General features: G+C 43.7%; 1 protein-coding gene across 1 annotated transcript; it reads left to right on the forward strand.

The window, feature by feature from the left end:
* The first annotated feature begins 1,938 nt into the window (after nt 1-1,938).
* On the forward strand, nt 1,939-16,030 carry LOC103185769 (protein THEM6). Its single transcript, XM_007904443.2, has 4 exons — nt 1,939-2,103; nt 7,183-7,261; nt 10,159-10,291; nt 14,680-16,030. Exons 1-4 carry the CDS (start codon nt 1,962-1,964, stop codon nt 14,938-14,940), a joined length of 615 nt encoding a protein of 204 aa, XP_007902634.1. The 5' UTR covers nt 1,939-1,961; the 3' UTR covers nt 14,941-16,030.
* Nucleotides 16,031-16,507: the final 477 nt, after the last annotated feature.

Genomic DNA, 16,507 nt, shown 5'->3' on the forward strand with positions numbered 1-16,507 from the left:
ATCTTCTGAGCCAAAGGCTACCAAGTGGGCCAAACTGACACTATTGGCAAGATGTTAAAGATGGTCTTTACTTTGCATTTTTTGGAAATTGCCAAGATTTACAAAAGGATAAAAATACTTTGAAGTATATATATTTTATGTCAGAGTTGTGTAATGTTTCAAAGACTATCATTCATTGTATTGTTCTGAAAAAATATACAAATTATTTTTAAAAACTAGTGTTTTGTGATATAGATTAAACAGATTCAACAGATTAAAAGTGAAAGTTTGGGAACGATAAAACTGTAATTAATATACTTCCACTCTTTTACTTGCTCCCTCTGCTCATTGAACATGAGTCTACTTAGCACCCCCTCTCTTCCATACCACCATCAATGGCCGATCCTTCGATTACTACATCCCTTATGTCTGAAACTCTGCCTCTATCCCTCTACTTGGCCCCCTCTGTCTGTCTTTAAATCCTTAAAACCTACTTCTTTGACTGTGCCTATGGTCATTCCCACCCCCACTCCCTCCCTTGCTCAGTATCCAGGGGTTTCTCCTGATTATGTGGCCAACAATAACAACAGCAAATTACATTGTATAGTGCCTTTCACATCAGGAGGACCTCCCGACAAACCACAGATAAAATTGGTCACTCACTCACTTCATGGCTATTTGCAGGACATCACTGTGTACAAATGGTTGCTGCATTCACCTACAAAATACAGTCTGAACTTTACTGAACTTCACAGTATATTCCTGTGAAGTGCTTTTGAGACATCCTTCTTTTGCATCAGGTACTTTGTAGGAATTACTGTAAGACAGTGATAATAATATATTTCAATATAGATGGATAGAAATAAATTTGCAGCACTAAAAAAGGCCATTTGGCAATCCTCTCAGATCCTTTCCCCATACCCCTGTAAATAGTCAGACAAGTAAAGAAAGGGGTGACATCAAATCCAAGACAGGCAGCACAGGTCCAATAGCCCCCATCTCCGCTGACAATTTTAATGATTCTATGCCTCAGGAAAGGGGGTAAATTGCTTTATGCAGGAACATCTCTTCCCATGGGAGGCCCAGGGAACTCATTCCCTTTCTCCAGCAGAATGCATTTTACCGCGTAATCTACGAAGGACTTTGATAAGCCTCAACAGCACGTGAAGGCGCCACGTCAAACGCAAGGTTCATTCTTACCGTTTGTTTATTCACAAATCTACGCTCGCCTACAAAATAACATCCCTAATCGCCTAATAATAATCCCTCCAAAACCAAAAACAATAATAAATTGGTCATTTTTAATCTACGACTGTTTGTGGGACATTGCTGTGCGCAATCGGCTGCCGCGTTCGCCCACAAATATACAGTCAATTCACTTTACAGTATATTCTGTGAAGCGCTTCGGGACGTCCTCCCGACGTGAAAAGCGCTATATCAAATGCGAGGATTATTATTATTATTATTATTATAACCTTCCTGATAATCATCCTCGCATTCGATATCGCGCCTTATCACGTCTTCGAGACGTCTCAAAGCGCAGACCGCAAAGCGAAGTGACTGTCTATTTGTGGGCCGCAGCAGCGCCCCACACGCCGCCCCGAACCGAAGTGACCGATTTACTAACATTGGCGTTTATTAACGGTCGGGTATCAAATCCCATCCCTTACGAGTGAGCAATTACCGCTGTGGCATCGGCACACGTCGGGGCCGAGTCCGTCGAGAGGTCGCGCTGCTCGCACAAAGCAGGAGGCGAGCGCGCACGGCTCGGGGAACGCGCACGCACGCACACACTGCACGCGCACGCACTGCACGCGCACGCACGCACACTGCACGCACACGCACGCACTGCACGCGCACGCACACACGCACGGCAGCCTGAGTGTCCCGGTGCAGCAGGAGAGGAGCCGGCGAGAGCACCGCCCGCCCAGCCCCGGGGACAGGCCAGGCCAGGCCGAGGCCAGGCAGAGGCCGAGGCCAGGATGTGGCTCGCTGCGTCGCTCTTCTCGGCGCTGCTTTTCGCCCTCTTCGACGTGTGGTATTTCCTGCGGGCCGTGCTGCACATCCTGCTGGCGGCCGCCGGGGCCAAAGTCAGGGATATTCTGCGGGAGCAAACCATCAACGGTAAGCGGCGCCCGGTCGGCGTCCGGCCCGCGGGCCACTCGCCGTGTCACTGTGTGCGTGTGGGGGGGAGAGAGAGAGAGGCCTGAGTGTGACTGACTCAGCTCTCACACGCGCCGCCTCAAAAACGCTCCTTATTAGTCACACTTATGTCTCCCTGGTCCCGGGGGAGGGGGAGAGGAAAAGAAACAAGAAGAGAAAAAGGATGAGGTCGGTCCTCTCTCTCTCCCTCTCTCTCCTTCAACCGGTCCGGCAATGGCGGCCTTTCCTGCCCACAATGCACCTGGGCTGTGAAAGCGGCCTATCCCCGCCCTGTGCCGCCTCCACCCACTGGGTGAAGCAGATGAGCAGAATAGCCCTCTGTGTGCAGATGTGTGCACACCTGCGAATAGGTATGTTACTGGATGCAAGTTTGGTCCGAAGCCTGCACCGATGGCCCGGCGAGTACAAGTGCTCCCTAGGAATCGAAAGGTCGGTTTGGATGAAGAAGGCCCTTTGGCCCCGTGTGATCTCATCCTTCCAGAACACCCGGTACCACTGACCTTTTCATCTCAGCGTCCAGCTGGGTTTTTTTTCTAAACGAGTCCAGCGTGTTTTGGACCGGGTGATGTCTGATACATGCAAAAGCCCTTCACCGTGTTAAGAGTATCCAAACGAGATTGAGAGCCCCTTATATGCCGTGTACATATTGCGAATTCTTGTGTCTGGAATGAAATGCAGTCTCTCCCTCGAGGGGCACACCCTGCGTACCTAATTCCGGAGAGTAGCAGGTTCAGGTTGACAAAAGCCAGAATGTGCAGTGGGGTATTGCTGAAGTTTTAACCAGCTAAATTCGTATAGCTTGTCATTGGCAGCTCTATCCTGGCCTCGTCCATCTTTACTGGCAGCCTTTTCCATTTCTTATTTATCTTCTGAGTAAAGAAAGACTTACTGGTGTCTGTCCTGAAATTGCAACTCTAAATCTGCGAGTCCCCCAAATCCGTCTCTGGCTTGTGTTGAGTTAATCGACCTGCCTGGAGCAGAGAGTGCTAAGAATACTATGATTGATCTCAGTACCCTCTGCCCTAGGGATTAGGAAAATGATTAGCTCATGGTCCTTCCTCAAAAATATGCATGTAGACTCGAGGGAGCACAGACCTTCGTCAGAACGAAGGACCGTGGACCCGAAATGTTGACTTTCCTTTCTTCATAGATGCTGCCTGACCTACTAAATGTTCCCAGCGACTTCTGTTTTGTTATCCATTTAGCATTGGTGGTTTGCAGGACTTCCATATCATCCTCTATTAATAGAAAAATCAGGTCCCTGTCCTCCCATAGTCAGCAAATCTGAAGGATATTTTCAATACTTTATGTTTCTCCCTTCTCCTGAAGATCCTTGATGCACATTGGCTAAATTTGCCATTAATGAATTCTATGGATTGGAAAAGTCCTAGGATTTACCATGGTTTGTACTCAGTTTACTGTACGAATTAAAACAGTTTGCCTCCATGACCCTGGGCTAGCCAGGAGGAAATTTAGCCAGTTTTTTGCTCCTGATCACTATTCAGCTGGAGGCAGTTCTGGGTGCATTTCAGGTGATGCCAGAATTGAGGGGTAGGATGTGTGTTTTTAACTCAAACCCATTGGGTCGAGTAGCCTGTCCATCACTCTGGTCTAAGCTCATACATGAAGAAGGCCACTTGACTAACAGTATGTGTGCCATTGTACTCAAGGAGAGCTGATGGGGAGTGGATGGTTCTGTAATTCTACACACAAATTTGCATGCTTCATAGAAACATGATAGCCATTTGTACTACCTCCCCCAGCAGCCAGGGGCAAGCCTGAGGTTCTTCACGCCTACAGGCAGGAAGGACAAGGTGAGGCAAGCACTACTTGGCAAGATCACTCAGCTTTGAGAATATCTGCTGGTGTTTATATCCTGCCAGTCCCAGTAGGTGGGCAGGCATGTTAGCCGAAGGCAAGGAACATTAATGAGTGGTGAGGCATAAATAATCTGGTCCAATTTTTAACTGTTTTGTACCTTGGCTTGGTATATTCACTTCTGTGCTTGTGAAGGAATATAAGTGCAGGGGAAAACACGCAGTATACAGTAAAGTTCTTCTTAGCAATGGGGAGATCTGAATTTGATCCCAATTCAGATCTCCCACTGATGAGACAGGTTCAATTGAGACCTCTTCAATCGATGCTATGTAACATGAGCTTTTCTGACTTTCTTGAGAGGCAGGAGAGAACCATCAGCCTGGGAGATTCTTGCTGGAATCAGGACATTAGAAGCATTGACACCATAAGTTTCTCATGTATGCTTCTGAATTGCTGTCTACTTGTATTGTAGTTTAGACTGCAATTTTATTGACTAGGGATTAAGTGTTAACAGTTACAGGTGTTGTAATGTGTTGTGTTGAACAGGGTACAGACCGAGCTGAACTGAATAGCTCTGAGGTTGCAGCAGACAACAACCTAGTGGACAATGAGAGATTTTATTTGGTCAGCCAAGTGTCTTAACAGATGCAGAAATCCATCACCATGCTTAGGAGTATCCAAACCCAACTCAGAGTGTTCCATGCAAACCACCTATACGTGGAAATCCCCAAGATATTTATTGGAATGGAATGCACATTCTCTCCCTGGAGGGATGCATCTTGTTTTACTAATTCCGGAGAGTATTAGGTGCAGGTTGGCAAGAGCCAAGGCTTGGGAATTCCAGAGTGTGCGTTGGGGTACTGTTGGAGTCTAACCAGCTAAAACCACACAGCTTGCCATTGAGAGCACTGTCTGACAAGCTTTCCCACTGCTTATCCAGGTAGAACTACCCTGCCTGCTAGGGCTTTGGCTTGCAGTGTTAATGGGAGCTGAGTAGGAAGAATGCCTGCCCCAATGATTGGTCTGCCCTTCAAGTCCTACTGATGAGCCAAGCTGGCTGTGCTGTCATCAGAAGTGCCCTGGAGATTAAGGGACATGGGGATAGGGCAGGTAAATGGGATTAGGTTAGAAGATCAGCCAGGATCTGATTAAATGGTGGGGCCAAATTGCCTACTCCTGCTCCTCTTTCTTATGTTCTTATACTGCGACTCCTTGTGGCTTACGAACAGGACTATCGAGCCCACCACAGAGGCTCAATTCTGACATTCCATTACCAAACAGGTAACTTTGGAGCCAGTTCAGATCCAAGGCAATTTCCACCCGCAGAGGATAGGATAGTCATAATGAGAAAGGCTCCCTGGTGTATGGGTGGGGTAGTTTATGTTACAAAGGCATTCTAATATTGATCACTTGCTCTGGCTTTGAGGAAAGCCATATAAAATGTAAAGGACCAGTCACCATGATGCTTCTTCACAGGCGTGAAGCTGATTCCTTTGAAGTTAGTCTGAATAAGATGGAAGCAGATGTTTATCAGGCTTAATCAAGGAGGAGACTTTGTCCTTTACAACCTCCAGGTGCAGGGTTCCAGCTTTGCCCTGATCTCCCAGTAGACTGGGGCAGAAGGCTGATTTTTGTCGGTGGTCACAGGGGAAATTGGACTAATTGTAAATCTGGATTACTGATTTGAAGTGCTAACTGCTGCTGAAGGGCTAATGATTACCTTTGTTGCAGAGCAATGTAGGACTGAATACATACGAGGCCGGTGCCAAAGTGGTACGCTGCGAGACTGATGCTGCACATGTCTAGTAATGACTCGCTCTGGAGGTGCTACACAATTTCTTGCGTACGCAAGGTCTGAGCCCAAGACGGAAAGCCTCTCTCGTGGAATGCTCCACCTGATGAGCAGTTTGGAGCTTGACCTGCCCAGTTGGTCGTGATGAGCAGAGGAGCTCCGCAACATGGCTCCCAGACGCTGGTGACGTCAATATGCTGCAGCTCACAAGCTGCTGTATCATGTTCATTCCAATAGGGAATTGAGCTCTTCAGCACTGCTCATTTATAGTACCCTGTCTCCAGTCCATTCCTGTTTTGATGCAACGTTAGTTGTGGAATATTCTTGTACAGCAAAATGGAAATACTTAGCACCCTGTAGTGACTATATTTTAAAGGCATTTGATACCTCTACCATTTGCCGTTCATGTGAATGATCTTTAAGCGTCACTGCCTGATCATGTTCTGCAGTGGAATATTTCAGTCTGTGAGCCCTGCAGGCAGTGTCAGCCTGTCTACAACAACAACTTGCGCATATATGTGTATATATATATAGCACCCTCCATGCAGGGTAGAGTCTCAGAGCGCTTAACAGTGGCGAAGCCTGACTCCGAGCTGGTGGTGGGTGGGGGGGGGCAGAGGAAGCAGAGGGAGCTCTGGTCACAGATAGAGAGAATATAGTTTGTGACTTTGACAAGTATAACAAGGGCTATATACGTCAATCTAATTACAGTATTACCTGAGTTCTGACCCAGGCCTTAAAGCCCTGAAAAGAAGTGCTTCTAAATCTCCTCCTGGCCTTATCCTTTTATCCTGCCTCACACAAAGTGGAAGCATATTCATTTCATCTGAATGGAATCCAGAGATGAAGATCTGAGTCATTTCCTCATAAACGTTTGATGTTTTCTACAAAGTAATTCCACATATTTCACATCTTCCCTGTTATTAAATAATTGGTTTTGTGTCTTTACCACGTCACACCTGCATCATTCCAAGTGGATTGGTCCATGACAGCTTGCTTCATGTAGACACGATACATCTCTGGGAGAAAGCACAGCATAGCCTTTCCTAAGAGGGGTATACACACCACTGTACAAGGTTGTACTGAACCATACAATCTAGGAAGGTTCATTGCTCGATTCCTCAGTTAGCTGACCTGAATTAAAGCAGCGAATTCAGAGGTGATACAATTGGCCTCAGTGACTGGGCTAATGAGGCTGGTTGGTGGGAGAGTTCTGCTCCGAAGGACTACGCATTGACTGCTCAAAAATATGCATGGTCCCTTTCCCCTTTCTCCCCCATCAACAACTGATTGTCTTCATCTATCGCATATGTTCGCATAGTCAGCCTCCCCCATTTTATTGTGCTTGTGTTTCTACAGATATCTCACTAATTATTTGGCCCTTGCTCTGTTCCTTCTCTAAGTGTGCGTTTCTTGTCTCTAATTTGCAGGTATTGTGCTGTTCCACGACATTGACTTCATGGGTCACATGAATAATTCTCGATACCTACGGGAATGTGACTTTGCCAGGTATTCACCATTTACACCGGAAATGTATAATGAGTATCTTAAGATCGATGCAGTTCATTGTGAAATGGTGTTAAAATGCCACTCGAGACTACAGCGGCCTGAAATGTGTGAGGAGTGTGCACGGAATGAACAAATGCTGCATGAGGTTCAACAAAAATAATAATAATCCTTGTATTTAATACAGCCCCTTTCAGTTTGGGAGGACCACTTCTCAGGATTTTACTGTAAAGTGCAGTGACTGGGTTTTGCAGATAAATGTTTCTGTAACTAAAAACTGAATTATAATCTACATTGCATTTATTTAAAGTCTTGTAAAACTAAAAATGTATTAGCATTTGCCACAATTAACTATCTGTCATTCTGTAGTTAATGAAGCTGTTACTCAATGGTTGTACTCCTTGGCCGCCTCCCCAGTTTCACCAACCACAAAGCCGAACTGATTCAAACTCCACCGCCTGTATCCTCCGTACACCCATCACCCCAGTCCTTGCCAGGCACCAGGATGGATCAATTTCACAATCCTCACATTCGCCTATCACTTCATGCCATGGCATCTCCCGACCTCTCCAACCTGCTCAAATCCCACGCCACTACCTGCCGTTTTTCATGTAAAACCTTTTGGTTACGCAACTCTTTTTCTCCACATCCTTTAATAACCTCACTCACCAAATATCTGACTCCTCTTTTAAACATAAGGACTGTTTTCTGTTTCTCCGTGGTTTATAGTGAGCCATTTGTGAACCAGCTTTGAGGAGTCATAACCTTAACTGCTATGAATGTGAGGCTGAGCCATCACAATTCAAGTACTGTACTTTATGTCAATAATGTACTTATGTCAAAGCTTCACTGCCTCCTCTAACATTTTGACAGTGGCTAAGGATCGGTTAACACTTCCCTCCTATAGAAACAGTCACTGAAATGTCTCAAAATACTGTCAATCAATACATTCGCTAGTATCCACTGACATTTCCAATCTACTTTGCTAACACTGTAATTTATTATTTTAAGACCTGATGAGTCAGCCTCTGTTTCTCTTGGAATTGAAAGAGCGGTTTTCATTTATCAGAACATGCACTATCTTACATGTAACTGTTCACCTTTAAATCTCTCCACGGTCTCTTCCCAACCTTACCTCCATGACATCCTCAAACTCTACTGACCCAACCCCTCATGCTCAGGCACCAACTTGCATAATGTCCCCTGTCCTACCCTCCTCACCGTCAGCAATCGGGCTTTCAGTTATTTGCCCCATTCTCTGAAACTCCATCTTGGAGTCCCTCAGATTCCCTCCGTTACCTCTTTCAAGCTCCATCCAAAGACCTTCCTCTTTCCCTTCTCCACCCCCCTCCCTCGGCTCCCATCCCCAGCTCAGGTGCCAAGCCAGGATTGTTAAGTGCCTGGTTACAGTTTATAGTAAACCCTGTGAAATGCTTTGAGATGTTTCAATGATGTGATAAGGCACAGTATCAAATACAATGATTATTACATTATACACAAAACTGTTCATTCATTGTTTCTGTTTAACTGGAGTCTGTTAGCTCAGACTAGCTTTGCTCACGGCTGTTGATTTTAAAAAAGAGTTTTTGTTTTAAATGTCGGGTAAATGATCATTCTTGCAATCTGCAGATTTTGCCGAAAATGAGTTAACAATTAATCTTTAATTGATTTCCCCCCAACTCAGCAGCAGATGCTGACAAAGTAACCGGTTCATCTTGTGGGTCAATGGGAAGTGGCTTGTTCCAGGCATTTAGCTGGGCCGCAGGGAATAATGAGGATTAAATTTGAGAAAAATATGAGCTGAACAGTTCCCATGGAAACCTAAATATAAACCTGGTTGGCTGGTCGTCCTTTAACACATTCCGAAGATGAGAACTGATGTGCATCTAAACAAGAGGCTGCGTTGGAGCTAGACAGATGATCCCATGCTCTCCTCTATATTCCTGTCCTAAACTGACAAACTCTCCAGTTTATGTAATGGTAACTGTGTTTGAAGTGAAAACCACTGAAGACACATGACTGCAGGAGATTTCCTGTCAACCTGACTCAGTTGGGAGCATTTTTGCCTCTGAGTCAGGAGGTTATGGTTTCAAGCTCCATGTTAGGACTTTGAGCTCATAATATAGGCTGACACTCCAATACAGCTGGTGGAGTGTTCTTTGGATGAGATGTTAAACCAAGGTCCCCTCTGCATGTTTGGATGGACATTAATGATCCCATGGCATTATTCAAAAAGAGAAGGGAGTGTCTCCTTGTGTCTAGTCATATCACATATGACTGTTTGTGGGACACTGCTGTGCCAATTGACTGCTGCATTTCACCTATAAAATACAAAGTCAGCTCACTTTATGGTATATTCTGTGAAGCGCTTTGTGATGTCTGAATGATGTGATGAGGTGCTATATAAAATGCAGTGATTATTGTTATCTTTATGTGTATAGTCATTTATTTACTGGACTGTGATGTATGAGATGTTGCAGGAACTTCAGATCTACTCCATACGATTCAAGTTACATTTCTATAATGCCCTTTCATGTTGTGAAGATGTGTCAAAGCATTTAAAAATGCTGGATTGGCACCTGAGCTGGGAGTAGGGAGGGGAAAGATGACCAAAAGCATGGTCAAAGTGGTGTTTCTTGAGATGGGCCTTGAACGAGGAGAGTGAGGGGTAAATAATAATAATACTCCTTGCATATGATATAGCGCCTTATCACGCCAGTGAGACGTCTCAAAGCGCTTCACGGGATACACTGTAAAGTGAATTGACTGTATATTTTGTGGGCGAAAACCCAGTAGCCAGTTGCATAAAGCAATGAACTGAAAGGTGCTATAACAAATATGTATTATTATTGTTACATTGGTGAGAATGCTGCTTCTAATCCCTTTTTGTGGTTTTCCAGGTTGTCGCTCTTTATCCACAATGGGTTATTCAAAGCAGTAAGATCCTTGAATTCTGCTATGGTTCTAGGAGCCTCAACCATACGATACAGGCGATCACTGAATCTTTTCGAGCAATTCAGGATACAATCTAAAGTAAGTGCAGAGCTTCTTCCTTAGAATTGGATTATGTTAGACCTTGCCTCTTTGTCCTTCCTATTCTTTATTAGTGTTCAATCCAAAACGGTATTGTGTGCTGCCAAAGCATTGCCTCTCAGTGGAGCTCCTTTCCATTCCACAGGATAATAATAATAACATTAGTAGTAGTATCACATCAGGATGATGTCCCAAAGCACTTCACAGGACATGCTGTGAAGGCCCACCATCCTGTCCAGATGGATGTTAAAGATCCTGGCACTATTCAAAAATAAAGGAGCTTCTCCCAGTGTCCTGGCCAACAATCTCTCAGATAAACAAAACACAAACAAATCTCTTAGATAAAATTGGTCTTTCATTACATGGCTCTTTGTGGAATATTGCTGTGTGCAAATTGGCTGCTGCTTTCGCCCATAAAGGTTGAGCAAGTTTTCTTATTCCACACGCCTCTGTTTACCTAGCAATAAGTAGGAACCTGGTTGTTAGTCGATTAGCAGGTCGCTTTTCCAGGGACATTAATCCTTCAAAAAGAATAATAATTTGGTCACTCAATCCACAACTGTTTGTGGGACATTGCTGTGCGCAATTGGCTGCCGCGTTTCACCCAGCAATATACAGTCAATTAACTTTACAGTATATTTAAAGCTCTTTGCGACATCTCAAAGGTGTGATAAGCGCTATATCAAATGCATAGATTATTATTATTTAGTGTGCAGGAGTCGGACAGGAGTCCCATAGTCATAAATAGACCTAAATAACCTGCTCTTATCCCTGCATTTCCTCTTCTCCCCCAGCTGAGTCTCTTCTGTGGATCTAACACTCACTGACGATTGACAATTTTCTCTCCATTAAAATTTTAAGTGATACAATAAACCAGATCTTGGCAAGCATTTCAAAGAGGCACTTAACTAAGAACAAACTATTTATAGCTCAGTGAAGGAAAAGCACTGTCTGGCAAGCTTTCCTGCTGCTTGTTCAACGAGGACCATCGTGCTTTGACTTGCAGGGTTAAAGGGAGCTGATTGGAAGAGTTCCTGCCCCAGTGACTGGGCTGGCCTTCCAAGTCCTACCGATAAACCAGGCTGTCATCAACAGTGCCCTGGAGTACTGTATACCTGCCTGCCTCTTCAACTAGATTACCAAGACACCATAGAGCATTGGCTCAATTCTGACATTCCGTTGCCAAACATGTCAACTTAGAGCCATTTCAGGTCCAAGGAGACCTTACTTACCTCCCCCCCATGGTCAATAGTTAAGAGTTGGTCATTTGACATCCTACAAGCACAGGTTTGACAACTCACAAGATGGATGGTGGGTACCAGGAACTCCCTGTGAGCTTCCTGCGCAGCATGCAAAATGCATGAGAGTATTGCCATTTCTTCCTGCCCACAGCTAAGACACACGGGCCAACCTTCTGTGCTGTGATGCCTACGATTCTATGCATTTTGATTGTCTGTATGCAGATGCTGCCTCAGGCTGGATTGTTGCCCAGAGATCACAGCAAGGGGCTGGTAGTGAGCAAGTCTGGGTCATCTGATAGGTATTAGTCAATTAGGCTCCATTGTGAGGAGCTGAGGTTAGAAGTAATGGATCCATGTCAGTTGCGGACAAACAGTGGCACAAATAAAACATTAAGAATTCATGTAAGGAACGTGGTATGATTAACAGTGTGGTTCAGTAGAGAATAGATACAGAAAAAGGAAAAGCAATGAGATGAGTTATTGGTGTGATGACTAACATAGGTTTGTGCAACAATCCAATTGGAGCTATCCGCCCAGAGCAAAACTCCCAGTGAAACAGAGACTTTGATGTTCTCTAAGCCAATAATTATTGTTTATGAATAATTACCCAATAAGTATGTGTTTGCTTACAAAATACACAGTTGCAACACTTTAAGATGCTGCAGTATATTTTGTGAAGTCGTTTGAGACATCCTCCCATGACACTATTTGAAAAGAGAGAGGAGTTTCTCCTGGGGTCCTGGCCAGCTACCTCCCAAATACAAAAAAATGATCATACGTTTCATGGCTGTTTGTGGGACATTGCTGGGTGCAATTGGGCTGTTGCATTCACCTACAAATATACAGTCACTCCATTTCACAATAAATCCTGTGAAGCGCTTCACACACCAAATGCAAGGATTATTATTTTTATTTGTTGATTGATAGCTGATGGGTGATAGATACTAATGGATATGTGATAGGCAGCAACTAATAGATAGGTATAGGTAGTTACTAAGGATGTTATTAGGTGATAGGTGGCGACTGTTGGAGAATTTGACTGCAGTTTCCATGAGTTTACAAAGTACACTTGTGAAGGACAGCAAGGCCGCAGGGTAATAATTAGGGCTGTTTCTAATGTCAGATATTCTGATCGTTACTTCACACTGGCAGGTAGCCTGAAGCTGTTTCCATTAATGCACAGCCTCTCTTGCTCACTCCTGTTCATAAAGTATTACTGTCAAATCCATTTCCATGCATGAAGTGCAGCACCCTCTTAGCTAACCACTCCCATTTCAGAAGAGCACCTTTACCATATGTACTATATGTGAAATGGACAAAGGAAACCCATCTTGTCCTTTACCTCTTAATACTTTGCTCTTCTCTCTGTCTGTGCAGGGTGCACGTGTCAGTGACCACCGTAAATCTGCCAGCACTCTCTGAAATGAGCTGCGTAGAAATAACTGCCTCAACAGGCTTCTTTTAGTTCTTTCTCTCACTGACGCCAAGGACAACCCTTTCATAGTTATAATGCACAGTTGACTCAATTCACCGCTGCCAAATTACAACTCAAAACTTAACTTTAATATAACTTTTTGGATTGATGGTACATTTGATGGCAAAAGATGGCATCTCTTTGCATTGATGCCCAGTGTTAGCTTGCATTGGCAGTCAAGCAGCAAAACTTATTTTAAACAGGCTTCACAATAATGCGTGTGTTTCTTTTATGGCATCCCTGAGCCACCTCCAGTGATATGGTTTATAGTGGGTTGGTGTTGCTGCATTAATGTTATTCATCCCATTCTGCAGCAACTAGAATGGACATTTTTCACCACTTTTAATGGGAAGGGTTGAAATAAGTGACACTGAAGAGACACTATTGCTGTTTAGTCAAGATGCTAACTGTCAGGACATTTGGCCTGTAGGTTGCAGTATTCCTGTGTATGGCTTACCCTCCAGCGCCTTGCGACGTCCTCCTGACATGAAAGGCGCTATACAAATTGTAGTATGAGGTGCCAGAATAGTTGCCAAGGATTGAAAATTTGATGCTATCACATTTTTGGTCATTCATTTCATGGCTGTTTGAGGGACACTGCTGTGTGCAAAATTGGCTCCCAAGTTCGTCTACAAAATAGACGGTCACTACACTTGCCAGGAAATCCTGTGAAGCGCTTTAAAACGTCTTCCCCCTATATCAAGTGTAAGGAATCTTATTTTCTATTATTAATCGGGCTTGGTCAACGAATCCTCACGTGATTGTGTGTGGAATCAATTCTGTACACAGTAATGTATGGAGAGTTTGCTGGTTTTAAGGCAGTTTGACTCCCCATTATTGAATTAGCAGGTGTAAGTACATAAATAGTGCCCATAAATTATGGTTGTACAAGCTCCGTGTCCCTGTGAAATGGGACGCGTTTGGATTTCCACAGACCCATTAAACTATTGCTGTGATTCTTTTTGTGTGTCCTCCAATAGGATCAGTGCTATTCCCTGATACAGGCCTGCCATTATACTTTATATTATATTTATATTATACTTTAGTTAATGTATTTAGCATTGAGTACTCAAAGGGTGGATTACACTTTAACTGATAATTTAATGTAATATTCCTTGCATTTGATGCAGTGGTTTATCACATTCTTGAGATGTCTCCAAGTGCTTCACAGGATATAGTGTAAAGGGGAGTGACCGTTTTGTGGGCAAACACACCAGCCAATTTACACTTAACAATGTCCCACAAACAGCCAATAATGAATGACCAATTTTATGTGGGATTGTTGTCCAGAACACCGGGNAAAAAAAACCTTCTCTTTTCATTAGCACTGTGGGATCTTTAATATCCACTTGAACAGCTACAGGACTACAGGACTAATATATATGCTAATTATCCTTGCAGTTAGTATAGTGTCTTATCATGTTGTTGATGTCTCGAAGCCCATCAGAGGATATTCTGTAAAGTGATGTGCCTGTGAGTATTCTATGGACAAATGTGTTGTATGTGCTGCTGAAGTGAGCCCATTGGTATGTAATTTAGGAATTTGTGCTCCTAGGATTATTTCTGGGCTGGTAGCCTTCCCTCCCCCAAAACACTTTGTGCTGTCGTCTCCCACGCGCGATAGCTCCCAATAATGTTTATTTAACCTCTTCTTCTCCCTTCCCTCCAAATAGATACTTTGCTGGGATGAAAAAGCTTTCTACGTGGAGCAGGAGTTCATCTCCCGCAGAGACAACTTTGTGTGCGCCACCATGTTGTGTCGGCAAAATGTCCTGCGCAGCTCACCAGACAAGTTACTCCAGTTCCTATGTAAAAGGAAGGTGGAATGTCCAGATTTCCCAGAGGAGGTGCAGTCCTGGATCAACTACAACATGGCCAGTAGTAATAAGCTGAAAAGGGAGAGAGATTACAACACTGACCCAAAGCAGCAGTAACCCTGGAATAGCACAGGCTGTGGATTCTTTAATGTTAGTCGTATACAAGTCTAATGCTGATATCCTGCTCTAGGCTGAAGTTCAAGCTTTCTGTACCATTTAACTAATTGTTTTTCTTTGTTTTCCTCAAAGGATACTGTTTACAATTGCTGAGCTATGATTCATGTTGCAAAGTCATTTAGCAAAACTGCAGGTAGCAAATTCACTGTATCTCAACTGTTCTTGTTTCAGATGTTCAACATATTTATTGTTACTGACCATTAGAATTATTTAATGAACTCAGGATGGGAGGTTCATCACTCAAGTCAATGTAAATCGGATGTTACAGTCTTTTAACCACTAAAGAATGGCTAAAATAGCAAGAGTAGCAAGAGGGCATAAGATAATCACGGGAACAACAAATTATATTTGTTATATTTATTTTATTAATTTATATTTGTTCTAAATTACGACGAGAGGACATCCCAAAGTGCTGAAAGATAATCCTTACTTAGAGGCTGATTGAAATATGGTATAATCTGCCACAAATCATTATAGAAACGCCTATACATTGCTGTGAAAGATACTGATTCACCCGAAGCCAGTGAGAGTTTCAGATTGAATGGTCCATTGTTTATCCCAACTGTTGAGGCTATATTCAGCAGCCCTTCAATATCCCATTGCTAGAGGGAGGGACAATACCTCCTAGGAGGTAGTGGAAATATTCTGATTATTGGAGCTCATTGATGTTGCCCTTCGATTATGTTGTAACTGCCCCCATAGCTGCTTACAAGCCTTATGCGAATTGTCAAGCAAATGCCACCCATTGTTAGTTATTCAAACTAAGAGTTTAGGAGCTATCTCCTCGAATGTAGTAGGCATTATTTGTTTTAGTGAAGGGTGACTTTAGACCGTTGTGAGGGGAGGGATAGAGTCAATGTATACCATTTCTGAGAATGCTGCGGGTTGAGAGAAAGGACAAGTTTCCTTAGCAGAATGTTTTTAAAGGTTTCAGTTGGTCAATTGGATCACGGCAAGCTAAACACCGAGACGTATACAGGGGTCCACAACAACAACTTGCATTTATATAGTGCCCTACACACAAAGTAGCGTTCACAGTGGCAGAGTCTGACAACGAGCCAGGGGGTGAGGGATTGGGGAGGTGACCATAAGCACGATCAAAAAGGATGGTCTTCAGGTGGGATTTGAAGGTAACAACATCCTGTTACCCTCATGTTTTTTTCCTACAGTGCACTGACCAACAACTGAAACGTGGAAGAATGGTGCAATTGTAGTTACTGAACTGGATTCAGTACAAGTCTTTAACTATATTTAAACGTCTAGAGGTGTGAGTGCCATAATTTTGACGACTGATAATGATCCATCACCATGTTCGGTGCGACATCTTCTGTAACATGGATGGAGTGATAAGGTGGAATGCACCTCTGACAGCTTGTTTCAGCTCCTCTGTAGTCTCGTATCGCTGTTTTGTAACAGGGGGGTAAGAGGACTTTGTGGACACCATGTATATCATTTGCACTTACAATTAGCTCTTGTGTTAATTTCAGGATTGGGATGAGTTCTGAGA

The sequence above is a fragment of the Callorhinchus milii genome, unplaced genomic scaffold (genome assembly GCF_018977255.1).
Source record: "Callorhinchus milii isolate IMCB2004 unplaced genomic scaffold, IMCB_Cmil_1.0 Scaffold4, whole genome shotgun sequence".
NCBI classification, from domain to species: Eukaryota; Metazoa; Chordata; class Chondrichthyes; order Chimaeriformes; family Callorhinchidae; genus Callorhinchus; species Callorhinchus milii.

Excerpts from the sequence above, each read along its gene's own strand:
- LOC103185769 (XM_007904443.2), top strand. The coding sequence starts at position 1,962 with ATGTGGCTCGCTGCGTCGCTCTTCTCGGCGCTGCTTTTCGCCCTCTTC. Across the intron at positions 2,104-7,182 it reads GCGGGAGCAAACCATCAACG|GTATTGTGCTGTTCCACGAC; the intron begins GTAAGCGGCGCC and ends TCTAATTTGCAG. Across the intron at positions 10,292-14,679 it reads AATTCAGGATACAATCTAAA|ATACTTTGCTGGGATGAAAA; the intron begins GTAAGTGCAGAG and ends CCCTCCAAATAG.